The sequence below is a fragment of the Argentina anserina genome, chromosome 2, assembly GCF_933775445.1.
Source record: "Argentina anserina chromosome 2, drPotAnse1.1, whole genome shotgun sequence".
Lineage (NCBI taxonomy): Eukaryota > Viridiplantae > Streptophyta > Magnoliopsida > Rosales > Rosaceae > Argentina > Argentina anserina.
The window spans coordinates 5,622,524-5,636,797 of NC_065873.1; the positions used below are offsets into that span (position 1 = coordinate 5,622,524).

General features: G+C 38.4%; 3 protein-coding genes across 3 annotated transcripts; 1 reads left to right on the forward strand and 2 right to left on the reverse strand.

Annotated features, from left to right (window-relative positions):
• The first annotated feature begins 283 nt into the window (after nt 1-283).
• On the forward strand, nt 284-2,751 carry LOC126781950 (polyol transporter 5-like). The gene is made up of 3 exons (XM_050507081.1): nt 284-529; nt 635-981; nt 1,506-2,751. The coding sequence occupies exons 1-3, from the start codon at nt 379-381 to the stop codon at nt 2,613-2,615; spliced, it is 1,608 nt and encodes a 535-aa protein (XP_050363038.1). The 5' UTR covers nt 284-378; the 3' UTR covers nt 2,616-2,751.
• A 1,218-nt stretch (nt 2,752-3,969) lies between these two features.
• Nucleotides 3,970-9,417, reverse strand: LOC126781958 (uncharacterized). Its single transcript, XM_050507088.1, has 8 exons — nt 9,058-9,417; nt 8,887-8,950; nt 5,763-6,033; nt 5,596-5,657; nt 4,986-5,184; nt 4,795-4,891; nt 4,469-4,551; nt 3,970-4,280 (listed from the first exon to the last, which is right to left on the reverse strand). The coding sequence occupies exons 2-8, from the start codon at nt 8,932-8,934 to the stop codon at nt 4,273-4,275; spliced, it is 768 nt and encodes a 255-aa protein (XP_050363045.1). The 5' UTR covers nt 8,935-8,950; nt 9,058-9,417; the 3' UTR covers nt 3,970-4,272.
• A 436-nt stretch (nt 9,418-9,853) lies between these two features.
• Nucleotides 9,854-13,508, reverse strand: LOC126781961 (mediator of RNA polymerase II transcription subunit 32). Its single transcript, XM_050507093.1, has 3 exons — nt 13,399-13,508; nt 11,597-12,068; nt 9,854-10,275 (listed from the first exon to the last, which is right to left on the reverse strand). The coding sequence occupies exon 2, from the start codon at nt 12,032-12,034 to the stop codon at nt 11,597-11,599; it is 438 nt and encodes a 145-aa protein (XP_050363050.1). The 5' UTR covers nt 12,035-12,068; nt 13,399-13,508; the 3' UTR covers nt 9,854-10,275.
• Nucleotides 13,509-14,274: the final 766 nt, after the last annotated feature.

Genomic DNA, 14,274 nt, shown 5'->3' on the forward strand with positions numbered 1-14,274 from the left:
CGTGCATTTTAGGACAACACTCTATCTACCGTCCAATTGAATATGTATAGTATACAGCGCTGCAAAATAGCTAAACCCAAATAATTGATCTTAAACTTAGTTAATCAAGTTTGTAACCAATTGGTCCACACGAATGATGTAAGATCAAGACTCATGATCCACTGTGGAATACGAGTCGTAATGACAGTTATCACACTTCTTGATGTGACCATGCCAGTGTTTTGGGGTCTATATATACCGACACTCCTTCTAGCTTTGCTCAAACCCAACACCACTACACAGTTGTTTCATCCTCCTCATATTATTCACCACACAAGTGAGTTAAGTAACATAACCAAATCTCTCTCTCTCCGAGTCCATCTCTAGTTTATTAACGAGATGGATGACCGGAGAGCTGAAGAAAATGTTGACGCCGGCCAATCTGTCAAAACCATTGCGGACTTCGATCCTGCACCCAAACCTAAGAGAAACAAGTATGCTTTTGCCTGTGCTATGTTGGCTTCCATGACTTCTATCCTACTCGGTTATGGTAAGTAATCGTTAATAGTTCTTCATTTCGAAATGATAGAGAGATTCGAAGAACTGTGTTTCTTTATATGCATGTGTACCTAATTTTTGTTGTTGTGAACTACAGATATTGGTGTAATGAGTGGGGCATCGATCTATATCAAAGACGACTTCAAGATCTCCGATGAGCAGGTCGAAGTTCTTGTCGGAATTCTGAATCTCTACTGCCTCATCGGTTCCGCTGCCGCCGGAAGGACGTCTGACTGGATCGGACGTCGGTATACCATAGTCCTCGCCGGTGCCATCTTCTTTGCCGGAGCTCTTCTCATGGGGTTTGCCACCAACTACTCCTTCCTCATGTTCGGGAGGTTTGTTGCTGGAATCGGGGTTGGTTATGCCCTCATGATTGCCCCTGTCTACACCGCCGAAGTCTCTCCGGCGTCGTCTCGTGGTTTCCTCACATCTTTCCCTGAGGTAGGTTTTGTCTGTTTGTTCTGACTAGCTTGTTTGTTATATCATAATATTTGAAGCACTTATCAAGAAAAGCTTTAGAGAATGCTCTTGGATTTTACCCAACAAAATACCAAAGTTTCAAGGCAACACCCACCTTTCCTTTGAGTTTTGGTCTTTTGGATATGGTTTTACGTTGGAGCTTAATTTTCTGACTAGTGTAAAAAAAATTTAAGGTGGGTTTTTTTTTCTGTTAGTAGTTTTCTCTTACAATAATTATCAACATGCATAATTATGCCCTCAAAAGTTGATCTTTATTATAAATTTGATATACAAATTCGGAATCTTTATCGTTCGCCCATCCCAAGATTTTGTTCCAGTCTTTTCTTGGCTTCTCTTTCGCCAATTATTCTCGTTTCTAGCTACTCTTAAAATCATTTAGATAGAGCAATCGACTTTTAAAGAAACTTTAGTTATAAAACTCACCTTTTGCAAGCATCTCAAATAAAGTACTAATTGTCTAATTGATGTTCGAAAACTTTGAACAGGTGTTCATCAACGCCGGAATCTTATTGGGTTACATATCCAACTGGGCTTTCTCCAAGCTCGCACTTAACCTAGGCTGGCGTCTCATGCTCGGCGTCGGCGCCATCCCCTCCGTTTTCCTCGCCATTGGCGTCTTAGCCATGCCGGAATCCCCTCGATGGCTCGTCATGCAGGGCCGCCTCGGAGAAGCCACGCGAGTCCTCGACCGAACCTCAGACTCCAAGGAAGAGTCCAAACTCCGACTCGCCGACATCAAAGAAGCCGCCGGAATCCCTGAACACTGCAACGAAGACGTCGTTGAAGTCCCAAAACACAGCCACGGTGAAGACGTATGGAAAGAGCTCATCCTCCACCCCACCCCTGCCGTCCGTCACATTCTCATCGCCGCCGTCGGTATACACTTCTTCCAACAAGCCTCCGGTATTGACGCCGTGGTTCTCTACAGCCCTAGAATCTTCAAAAAGGCTGGAATCACGAACAAGGACAAGCTCCTCCTGGCCACCATCGGCGTCGGATCCGTCAAAACAATTTTCATCCTCGTCGCCACTTTTTTTCTAGACCGACTAGGACGCCGCCCTTTGCTTCTTAGCAGCATGGCGGGGATGGTAGCCTCACTTGGCTGTCTCGGTTTTGGCCTCACCATCGTCGACCACAGCGAAGAGAAGGTCATGTGGGCCATCGTGCTCTCCATTACCATGGTTCTAGTCTTCGTCGCCTTCTTCTCCATCGGAATGGGTCCCATCACTTGGGTCTACAGCTCCGAGGTCTTCCCGTTAAAGCTACGAGCTCAGGGGTGCAGTATCGGAGTCGCCGTCAACAGAGTCGTGAGTGGGGTAATCTCAATGACATTTATATCACTGTACAAGGTCATTACTATTGGCGGAGCATTCTTTCTCTTCGCCGGAATTGCGGCTGTCGGATGGGTGTTCTTCTATACAATGCTGCCGGAGACACAAGGGAGAACCCTTGAAGATATGGAGGTCCTTTTTGGGAAGTTCCACAAGTGGAGAGAGGCCAACGCCTTACTCAAGAATAAGCATGTGAATCCTAATAGTACTGGAAACGACACCGCCGGTGGTCAGGTTCAGTTAGGTTCAAAAACGCAAGAGTAGGGTACGGTTGGTGTAAATTACTAGATTAGAAGAACCGTCTGATGGGTTTGATCTGTAAATTACTGTGTTAGCGCGGATTATAAATCACCGTCATATACAGAAGCTTAAATTTTTATCAGAAAGCAATGTTACGTACGTAGAAGTGGTAGAACGTTGAGGGTTCATGTGGCTGCTGGCCCTTTCGAGGTTGCACCAAATGCAATGAAGAAGACAAAGTTTTATATGTATATATTCATTGTACAAGGTTGTGATTTTCCTTCCTTTGTTTACATTGCGTGTGCGTTTCTTTCTTTCTGTAGGGACTCTTGACACTGGATCACAGAAACCAGCAGTAAAGCTCCATCAAATACATCTGCGTCAAGTTAGAATGATACGAAAATTTCTTATGATACAAATCAGTGACAAGATTAAGAATACTCTCATAGTCTTAATATCGGAACTAAAATTTGTACGAACTTTAATATTTGACAACGCGCGTTCGTTGTATGAATCGTCAAGTGTAAACAAGAGTATCAAACATGGATACGTACAGTTTGTGACAACAGCTACTAAGATGGTTACTAATTATATACGTTGGAAGATAAAATCTAATTATCTAATAAACACAAGCCTTTCTAATCCTTCCTACCAAGAAAGTCATCATTAGGGAAGCCACCAAGAAATTAACGTGGGAAGTCATCCCTAGTTCCCTACCTTCAACATACACCATCAGCAGCATCATTGATGTTGTTACTCCATTTCAATTTGTTAAAATTGCTCGCAACATGGATTTCCCGGAGCACTAAATTTCTCGTCATTAGATGTGTCCCACAATGCCAGTACTCAAAGATCTTCCAAGTCCTGATAACACTCGGGAAGACCAAGGTCATTTCTTTCCTGGCCTCAATACAAGCTGCACTCTGTTTCATGGTTACAATTTTAAGAACGGCAATTAAGTAGATGTTTAGTGTTAGGCTGAAAGGAAACGAAAGAACATTGGAGTTTCACGTTTCACCAGTAAAAATACTACATGGCATTCTCAAGTTTCTAGAGGCTATAAACATTGTATTTGACGATGCAAATACAGTCGGCTAATTTCTGTTCTGCTGAGGAAAAGTGGAATAGGATGAGGAGAATAAGATTAACACTGAACGTATGACAAAGGATGTTACAATAAATTGGTTATAATTAGTTTTGCGAGGGAAATGGAGTTCATACACTATTCTGGTGACAAAGCTCACCCAAGATCGGAGGCCATCACTCAAGCATGTTTGACTATAGTTTGAACCGTCTCACTTCAGGAGGTGTTGACAATCTCAATGGTGACGAGTTTTTCAGAACTTGGTCTAAGAAAGAAACACAGGTAATAAAATGAATGACTTGAACCACCCCAATCCATTGTCATTGCAAACCACCATTTTAGAACCCTATATATAGACGTTTACAGAAGACGAAGAAACTTTATTCAACAAACTGAGCATTACAAGCAGGAATGAACGATTGTGGTAACGCTAGATCCACTATATCCTGATTACTATTAATGATTACATGCATATCAGTAAGAATACTCCAGGCCCAATCGTATTTGGTACACACTCTTGACCAATAGTCGATAACTTGATATATTATGTTCCAAATGTCATTTGACTTCCACACATATGGTCACCTAAAGGCAGTGTCATTTGCCTGTCGGAACAAGTACAGTATATAATGTCAGAACAAATTCTAAGACGCTTTCTTGTGTCTATAAATGGGCACTGAAATGAATTAAAATTGAATATTATTGCAAACTTGCTAGCTACTGAATCAGTAATTCATTGCAAACTATAGGAGTTGATAATTGGACAACCACAACTGGACAAGAAACTGCTTACCGTAGTTTTGGCGCACAGTGGTGAACTTGTAAATGGCTTTAATCAGGGAGCCGTATCTCATATGCTTTAGTTGACCCATGTGTCTGCACCAAAGTATGAGATAGAATCAGTTCAAGAAACATGTCCAACATATAAGGGAAAGCTTCTGCTTCAGAAATATTTTAAGAACTTCTAGCAAGAACAAAAAAAATAGGCACAAACTACAAGACAAATATTGACACAGATTAGTGATTGGCTTACTAAGAAAAATAACGCAACTAGACCATGTAGACAGGTTGGGATAAATTTATTACTCTCAGAAACAATGTGGCCTCGAGGATACTCACATAATCTCAGTATATCGCATTCTCCATGCAGGAAAGCCAAGGTGGCATCTGGCAGGTCCATAAACTAATAGGAGGTCAGGGTCCGGCCCCCTGCGACCTAAAATGACAATACAAAAACACCCAGAGGTTTAATGGAACTGTAAATGTAATTCATAATAATAAACAATTGATGCATCTGACAGTAAACTAACCAATAGCTTTAAGTGCATCGTCCATGTGAGGTTCTGTAAAGATTTTCTCTTCATGATGACCGGATAGTGTAGCCAATTTCAAATACTTCACAAAGAGCAAGTTAGCTGCTTTGGTAATAGCTTCTTTTCCATCAGAGAATGAACAGAATTCTAGAGACATGTTTTTCTCGTCAGCTAAACTTTCATCTTTATAACCTTCCTGCACATGATAAATATTAAGTTCGGTCAAAAGCTTTTAATCATCGGTGGCACAAGTACACAACTATTTATATATATATATATACATATCTGTATATATATATTATATGCAGTTCGTTTACTTAGATCCCATCAACCATACATCAGTAATCTTATTCAAAATGTAGTAGGCTTTTTGTATGCTTGAAAATAAAGGGGCCTCTACATCAAACAAAAGGTATGGAAGTTTATTAATAACAAGCATTATTGGTAGTGAAGGACATAAAAATTGGACGTAATAATCAATCCTGAATTCTAAATACATCTAGGGTGATTAATAACTATGACAGCATGAAATGCTTCCCAAGTGTGCAAGCTTTGGTTATTGTTTATGTTGAACAGGGAAAAAAAGTACAGGAATAGAACACAATACCTCATACACTAATGCATTTTTCATTTTCGTCAAGATGACTTCTTTTGATTTCTTCAACACCCCTACGAATCATAATTTGAATACAAATTACATGAGGAATGCAAGTGTTGCACATCAATAGGAAGAGAATGTCCACCATCAAAATTAGTCTAGCATCGGATCATTACCTTCTGTGTCATAGAGGCACACACGTTTCACACCAATAGCTTCTAGCCACTGCAGAAGCTCAATAACTTTGGAAGTTTCATATGCGTCTTCACTTTCCACTACAATGGCCAGGTATTGTAGCTTACCTACGTTAAGGGCCTTATACCTTTTAAGTATTCCGCCAGAAATGAGATAGCTCTCGAGCACATAAACCAACCACAACATAAAGTACCAGAGTCTGACAAAAAGATGCAGAATATGCCAGAGGAGCAGTAACCCAAGATTGCCAGTCTGAACCAATATCATCCCAAAATAAAACAAAATTAAAGCGAACGAAATGAATAAAATATGAATCGACATATTCATCCACGCATTATAATTTGTCTGAGACAGCAGCTATAAAGGGTCTGAATGACTGACATCTCTAAAGAAACCACACAATAAGATTTTCTTTTCATCTTACAAAGTATCTGAAGTGCACTGTCTTTAATTTTTTTCAGAAGAGCTTTACTTATTTAACACATAATAAACAAGGATCCACCGAGAAAGCTGCTATAAACAATAAGCAAAGAAGAACAAACACCAAGAATATAGCCACAGAGTTCAGTGCTGCTGCATTGCAATCCAAGTGAGTAACTAAAAATGAGCTAGTCTAAATTGTAGAAACCAAAGCCCATAAAGATCCCCCCCCCCCCTCCCCCAAAATGATCGATGACACCACCATTATAGCACATGTGTCTCCCCAGAACCAATTAATTGTTCTTTCCTTAAAAAAAAACAGCTTTAAACTACGCAGAATTGGTTAATATCCTAGCTGACATTACATTCCTAAGAACCCTTCTCCAAAGAGCTAAAGCAATAAGCAATGGAAAGTGCAGAAAAAAAAAACATGAAACTCCTAGCTTCTTCTTTGCAATTGATACTCCACTAAGGGGAGGGCCAAGCCGCCAAGGATAGGGTCTTCTCCTTTGAACCCAATGACAAGCATTTGCCTTCCCATGAGTGATCTCCTAAGAAGATTAATACCAGGTTCCAGGGGACTTTAGCCTCCAAAGTTAATAGAGAATATAGAGGAAGACATGGTTATCCGTCAACTGCTTAGAGTAATGTTTGCAAGAAAAATCACCCAAGAGCCCCTAGAATCTGTTGGGTTTTCCAGCCCATGTGTTTTTCCTAAGATAGTTTCTTAGAGTATGGTGTTCCGGTAAGGATAGGGAATCCTTATTGATGATGGTTTACTTGTAGAAAGAGGAGGCTTTATAGCCTACCACTATTAGGAATAGGATTCCTATTTGGTGAGGAAATATGTTTGTCTTTATGGCTATATATAAGGAGTGGTTATGCTCTAGGTTTAGGCATCACAGAGACAAAGAGCATAGTGTGTTCCATTCTCGGTTAGAGGGTGAGAGAGGGCAGAGAGGAGAAAGTTAGGAAGAGAAGAGAGTCCTTGTTTTCTTAGTCTTTCTTGTGTACCCATTATTAATATAGTGGAAGTGTGTTTCTGTCCGGTGGATGTAGGCAAAGCTATTTGCTGAACACCTTAAATCTGTGTTCTTGTGTTCTTTTCTTTGTGGTTGTTTCTCTTGGTTTGCTGTGCTTGTTCTGTTTCTCTGACTAACTTGTTGACCGATTCACTACAGAATCAATCATCATGTATCATGTAGATGAGACCAGCAGAGTGTCATGAAGCTCAGAAAATCCTCGATAAAAAAAAGGCTTGAATTCCCCTATCATCTTTAGGTTGGATGACTTTTTTTTTAGGTTTTTCCCTCAGTTTCTCAGCTTCATGACACTCTGCTGGTCTCACCTATGTGATACGGGATGATAGATTCTAGGCTCTTGACAAAAGAGTCCCAAATTACTCCTAAAAATGGTAAAGTAATGATCATGAAGCCATGTGATGCTCATTACTCCTAGGTTTTTTGATTAACCAAAAAGTCACGTCCTAGATTTTTTGTAAAGTAATGATCCATAATCTAATCATCTATATAAACCAGGATATGACATGGCAAGCTGTCTCAGACATTCTCTTTTTGCAGAACCTCACCCTTTCCCCATTTCTTCAATGAAAAATGGCAATAAGTAGAAAATCAATTAATTCAATAACAAGATAGCTTTTTATGGACATCCGGTGTTGAACCCAGAATCTATGTATTGGACATCCAGCCATTTGTGTGAAGCCATGTTTACCCAAGGATTTCTTCCTGAATTCACAGCCACTTCCCTCAACGGTTCTCATGTTTTGAAAATTTTGAAAGAGAAACGAAATTTATTAAAAAACAAATAATAAAATATAAATAAAGAAACTGAGCAAAGAAACCAACAAAGGAACAGTGGCTACAAAGCCCCAAACGCACAACAGGACTAGGAGAACACAAAGATCCCATGAACAATGATCATAGAAGGGCATTATTTCTCTTTTAAGTTCTTACAGAATGTTAATTTCTTCATCCCTACCCCCCTTGCCAGAAAATTTATCATTAGTCTTTCTACAAGATTACCTACTTCACTCAGTATTCAGGAATAAAAAGGAAAAGAAGTAATAAGTACAAGATTGGACAAAAACCTCAACAAAACAAAAAGCTTTCACTTCTTTGACCTTCTTCTCCACCACAATACCGAAAACACAACCAAGGAACACCTTCCTCTATTCACTATCAGAACACAAATAACTTGTATTCTCAACTTTCCCCAAAGGAAAAAAAAAGATTGTAACATCCGTGAACTCTAAATGATAAAGTGTACAACAATAACAACATACACCAAAAATCATACAAGAAAATTGCATTTATCCAACATAACAACCCCAAATTCCTAACTAACAATACTGCTTTAAAGAACCCATGAACATCTGAGTACAAATTATTAAATAGGTGTGAAAAACAAGTTCCAAGACACCTACTTCCTTGATGTCTACACTAAACTACTCAGAATGAATTTAAGCATAAGGTTCAGTGAAGAAGCCAATAAAAACTGGATAAGTTTTTCTTTAACAAACAAATACATAGTACTTATAAGTAGAGCTATCAGATATCAATTTAACAATATACACTCCTGTCTGAATTTTGTAAAATGCTACAAACTTCACTAAGATTCAAAACAAGAAGCAAATATTAAATGAACAAGAAAACTTAAAGCACTTACTTGAGAAGCAAAAGAGGTTGCCCTCTGCAATTCAATCTTCAAATCCATCACACCGGAAACAAAACTAAACACACAAAAAAAAAAAAAACCAATCAGTATAAACCCTACAAGACCCAATAACCCAATTGGAATGAAAAACACTAAAACCCGATAACCAACTAACAAACTGACCTCAAACAATCGAACTCAGTGAGGTTTCGATAGAGCAGAGAGCAGCAAAGCCATGAACATAAATAGGCACAAGTGAAGCGAAGCGTTAGATTGTGTGACAAGAACTGGGCAACAATTTGTGGTGGGCGGGCTTACGATGTTGGCAGTGGGAGTTGTCCTGTTTCACAGCTGGAGTGACATATGTGGTTGATGCAATTGGGTTCACGAAAATTGTGCTGTGTTTTTTGGAGTTCAAGATAATTGTGTGCTGCTGAGAATTCGACAAGGGAAAGGGAACAAAACAAATCTGAAGCAGAGAGAATGTGATGGAGCAATTTCTGGAGAAGAATGCAGAGCAGAGGGAATGAGAGTGTGGCGCAAACTCAAACAGCTTTATTTTCTTTTTCTTATTTATTTATTTATTTTCCTTTTTTTAAATTCATTTTCTCTTATAACTTCCATATTTGGACTTCACCTCTTTGAAGCTTAAGGTTCAAATTTCGAGGTTCAAAAGAAATTTCAAGAAGTTCAGGTAGGCGACTTGTATGTAATCAAATTAGGTTCGAGATTCCGGTTTCAACAGACCACTTGGTACCTTCATTTTTATAAATTTTGGTAGACAATGAAAAATTTGTTACATTCCTCACACTTATTATTGTAAATTTTTCGGGTTAGAAGCAACATATTATTAGGTTTCGTATAGGCCCCATGTAGATATTCCGATTTTGTTGTTTTCCAATGAGGAACTAGAAACGTCTGGAGTACTATTCGTGTGGAAAGTCACATCCCCTAAATCAATGGCAAAGTGGATCAGGAATTGAAGACAACTTCAGCAGCAGTAGTGTATCGACTTCAACAAAAGCACTGTTCTAGGCTCTTGTAACAGCTAAATACATGACTTCAACAAAAGCATCGTTCTTGGCTCTTGAAATAACAGCTTACGAAAGGGTCTCCTCGAAATGGTCTATTGTAGGCTGTACGAGTACATTACGCAATAACAATATAGGCAGTGAGAGAATACAAAGGGATCACAAATCACTGGCATATTGTTTCCCACAAAAGCACAAATGCTGAAGCAGAAACGATAATATGGAACCTAACACGACTGCATTACTTGCATTCTAAATCACCCAAAAGCAGCAGATGATAGTAAATGCAGACAGCATGTGAATATTCCTCAGATTGCTGATATAAACCCATCTGATGGACCTGATGGACCTGATGTTCCAAAGATGATATCTGCCAGGTTAAACAATTTGTAAGAAAAAACAAAGTTTGGCAAATAAACTGATTGATAACTTGGACCATTTATGAGAAAGATAAGGAAATTGACAGATAGAGAAAATGTACAAAGATGAAAGATGTAAAGAAGATTTAGATATTCCTATCCCAAAACATCACCCAGTACTTGCCATTGATAAAATCTTGAAACCAATAAATTCAGCAAAATTATAGAAACATCACTTTTAAATTTAGGATTATCATGGTAAAATGATGAACATACCAGACGCCAATACAGTAAAATGATGAAATCTAGAGTCATCCCTCTATTTAGGATTATCACCGTTAGTGCTCCCATAGTAGTTCCTTGGTAATTTGAAATCAAAATAAAGTAACCTTATGCTATACATGCTTACAGTAGGACAAAATACTCGAGCTGATATGCACATCTACAACTTCAAGTCTATCACATTGTCTAAAGCAGGATCAGCATAGCAGCCACCAATACATTTAAAATTTTGAAATCTAAAGTCATCCTTCTATTCAGGATAGCCACGGTATGTGATCCCATAGTAGTTTTAGGGTAATTTGGAATCAAAGTAAAGTACCCTTGTAATATATATGTTTGAAGTAGGAGAAAACACAAAGCTGAGATGCACATCCATATAGGAATAACCTTCCAGTCTTTCAGCAACCCATTCTTCTCCTTTTCTTTTCGTCTTTCCCCCCTCCTATTGTATAAGTGATAAGTTCATCACAGAGCCAAAGGCGACTCGGAACAAGCGCACAAAATTTATAAAATCTTAGCCCCGTGAAACCCCCAAACATGTTGAGTGATACTTCCCTATCATAATATGGCAAGGCAAGTAATTCCCTGATACTTGTGTGCATGTGACCCCTTTCACAATCTATAATGTCTGATATGTATGCATATGAAGTTATGAACAATATCTGCTTCAGAGAACTTGACTAACACAAAGGCATAAGTTTGCTTTTTAGCCCAGCCAAGAGGCATCAAACAAAGTAGAAAGAAATATAAGACAGGAATTTGTTGGGAAAACTTTATGCCAAGGGAAGTTAATGCAGCTGCCTCAAGTTAGCTTTCAAATGTACTTCTATGCTAAGACAACTTGAGAAACAGTGAGGGGTATTTGAATTATAAATTACATATATTGTATATTTACCTTAATTTTATTTATTTTATATGAATTATGTGTTTGGTGAGTATGGTTGGATTGAGATCTGATGATTCCTAAACATACATGTCTGTCATAGTATTTGGGACCTCAAACTTCATAAATCTTGATTTTCATGTTGATAAGGGGACTGGACTTCATACCTATGGAGCTGAATCTTCAGAGAATCTAGCATCAAAAGGAGCTGATTGATGGGCATGTGCTGAACCAGAGGCTGCACCAGAACCATGTTGAAGTTCTATGACAAGCCATCGAACAGCTTTACTCATCTGTTCCAATCGAACTGCACTGATGGGTGGGAGACCAGTTGTCGCAGTCTGCCCAGACTTCCCTACCACAGGGCCGGTTGCCTCATCCACCAGACACTCTGAGCCAATCCTTTGCTTCACAGACTCCACAAACTCCTCTGCTTGATCACAAGTCACTCTGAAAAGTTCCCACTTCTGCTTAAAGCTCTCTAAAGCAGCATCTGTGGCTGTTGTTTTTTGGCCACCAGAAGTTTCCTTGGCTTCGAGCACGTTAGCTGCCGCAACAACAAACTCTTGGTATGCATTGTTTAGGGAATCCACAATGTTGTCCATCTTGCGGCCAAGTAGCTGCCAATATTAGATGGAACTGCAACCAATTGAGGAAAATTAAAAAAATTAAAACAATAAACAGATATGAGAATGAGGTAAAGGACTGGTTACCTTTACTTTACAGTTCTTGAAACCAACCAACAAAATGTACAAAAAATAGCTTTAGTTGTTTTCTATCACAATGGAACCAACAAGTTCATACTAAGTTACTACATCAACGTTCAAAAGTCTAAGTAACCTGGGTACATATTACACATTTCAATTTCCAAGTCCGTATTGTAAAGATCACTATAAATTCATATAATAAACCGAAAATATAGTTTCTAGGGCAATGAAAACCAAAAAATTGGCAACTCACCATGACATGACTGAATGAATGAATGAATGAAATCAAAAGCATTGACCAGATGCAAAAAGAAAAGAGGTCACACAGCCATGAGGCAGAAGTTAAACCCTAAACAATATTTAGCAGAAACATAAGATACCTGGGCTACAAGAGAAGCCAAACAAAGAGTCAAATACATAAGCGGGGTTGGCTTTGGGAGTGGGGAACTGGGGTTCAGAACCAAAGAAAGGGAATTTAGACAAGATATAAGTGACATGGCCAATGTTGCGTTGGGTGTGTTCACGTTGATCGGACCAGGTTAAAGTTCCTGAATCCTTGAACCAATTTCATTGGCAGGTAATTGAACAAGGAAATTTAAGGCATCACAGAAGGTTGAAATGGAAGATTTAATCGAATACATGCTCACTCAAATTCAGAGTTTCTTTGCAAGTTTGGCTCAGTGTTTTACATTAAAATCAAGTGCCAAACTCTCATCCTAAACGAGCATGATCCAAATTCCCATTAATATATTTCGAGTCCATACAAGTGAAAAGTGAGCGCCTTCATTTTTTTGTCTATGTTGAAAACTGGGATTTTCCCAACAAGCCTTGAACAAAGGCAAGATCAACATATAACAAAACATCAAGAGAAAACCATAACTGAAATAATTACTACTTTTACTAGGAACATCACTCGTGCCAGTCACTAGATATGAATCATATGATCACTCGTAGATAGAGGAATGAAGACAACCCAGGTTATTTCAATTTAAGGTTATTATTAGGACCACAAATTTCTTCATACAAGAATAACAATAACTTATGATTCACTACTCCATCTCAAATAAAATCTTCCAGACAAGCATTCAAAAGCAACAAAGGGAATCCTTCACTTTATATATACGCTTAATAGCAACAAGCACAATTCACCCAGAAAAAAAAAACTGCAGAATTGAAATTAAACAAAAAATGAAGCCAGAGTAATGATTCGGCATCGAATTCTTGCAGAATGAATTGAATCAAAATATATAGAGATATAATACCTCTTGGTAAGATCCAACTGAGCAAGGAACCCAAGATGGGAGAAGAAGAGGAAGAAGAAGAAGATGTCGCTGTGATACCGTTCAGCCCCTATTCAAGTTTAAGTAATTACTTTTACCTCTAGCTAGAAAAGTACCACAAAACGTAAAATTACCCTACTTAAGGGGCAATTCAAAAGGCTATGATGCATGGATACGTCCAAAATCCTAGCATGCTGTATCGAATCCGTACCGATACGGATATGCTCCTGATACGCACTAGATACGTATCCATATCCTCATAGACGTATCTTTAGTTTTTCGGATATGCATTTGACCAAACATATACGCACTTGATACGTTTTCTTATACATTTTGGGGCAAATATGTCTTTTTTCATTGATTTAAGATCAAACCCTATTCTTATTTATAGCAGTTGTTGCTATATCGAATATGTTCTTCTCTTCTTGTTGAACACTTAAGCAGGTCAAGCGACTCAAGCCGTCAAAGAGGTTAGTTTTCAAAACTAAAACCATAGGTTAATTTATCATAGTAAGAATGTAAGATGATTGATATAGTCATGCATGTAAGACGTCTCTACGACTCTAGGTTAATTATACAAGTACTAGAAACCTTGGGTGATTAATGTTGTGATCAAGTAGCTTGATGAATTCATGCAATCATGATTCGATTTAAATTGTTCACTATATGGTCTGAAACTGTGAATATGATATTGTTTGACTTATATAGAATATATGCTAGGTTATAAGTTATAACTTCCATGTTATAACTGTTTTCTTAATACTTTTGTTGTCCATAATGATGAGTAACTAAATGAATTCATCTACTAATCAGCAAGATAGTATGAATGAGGGAGAAGATAACATCGGTTTTGAGGGT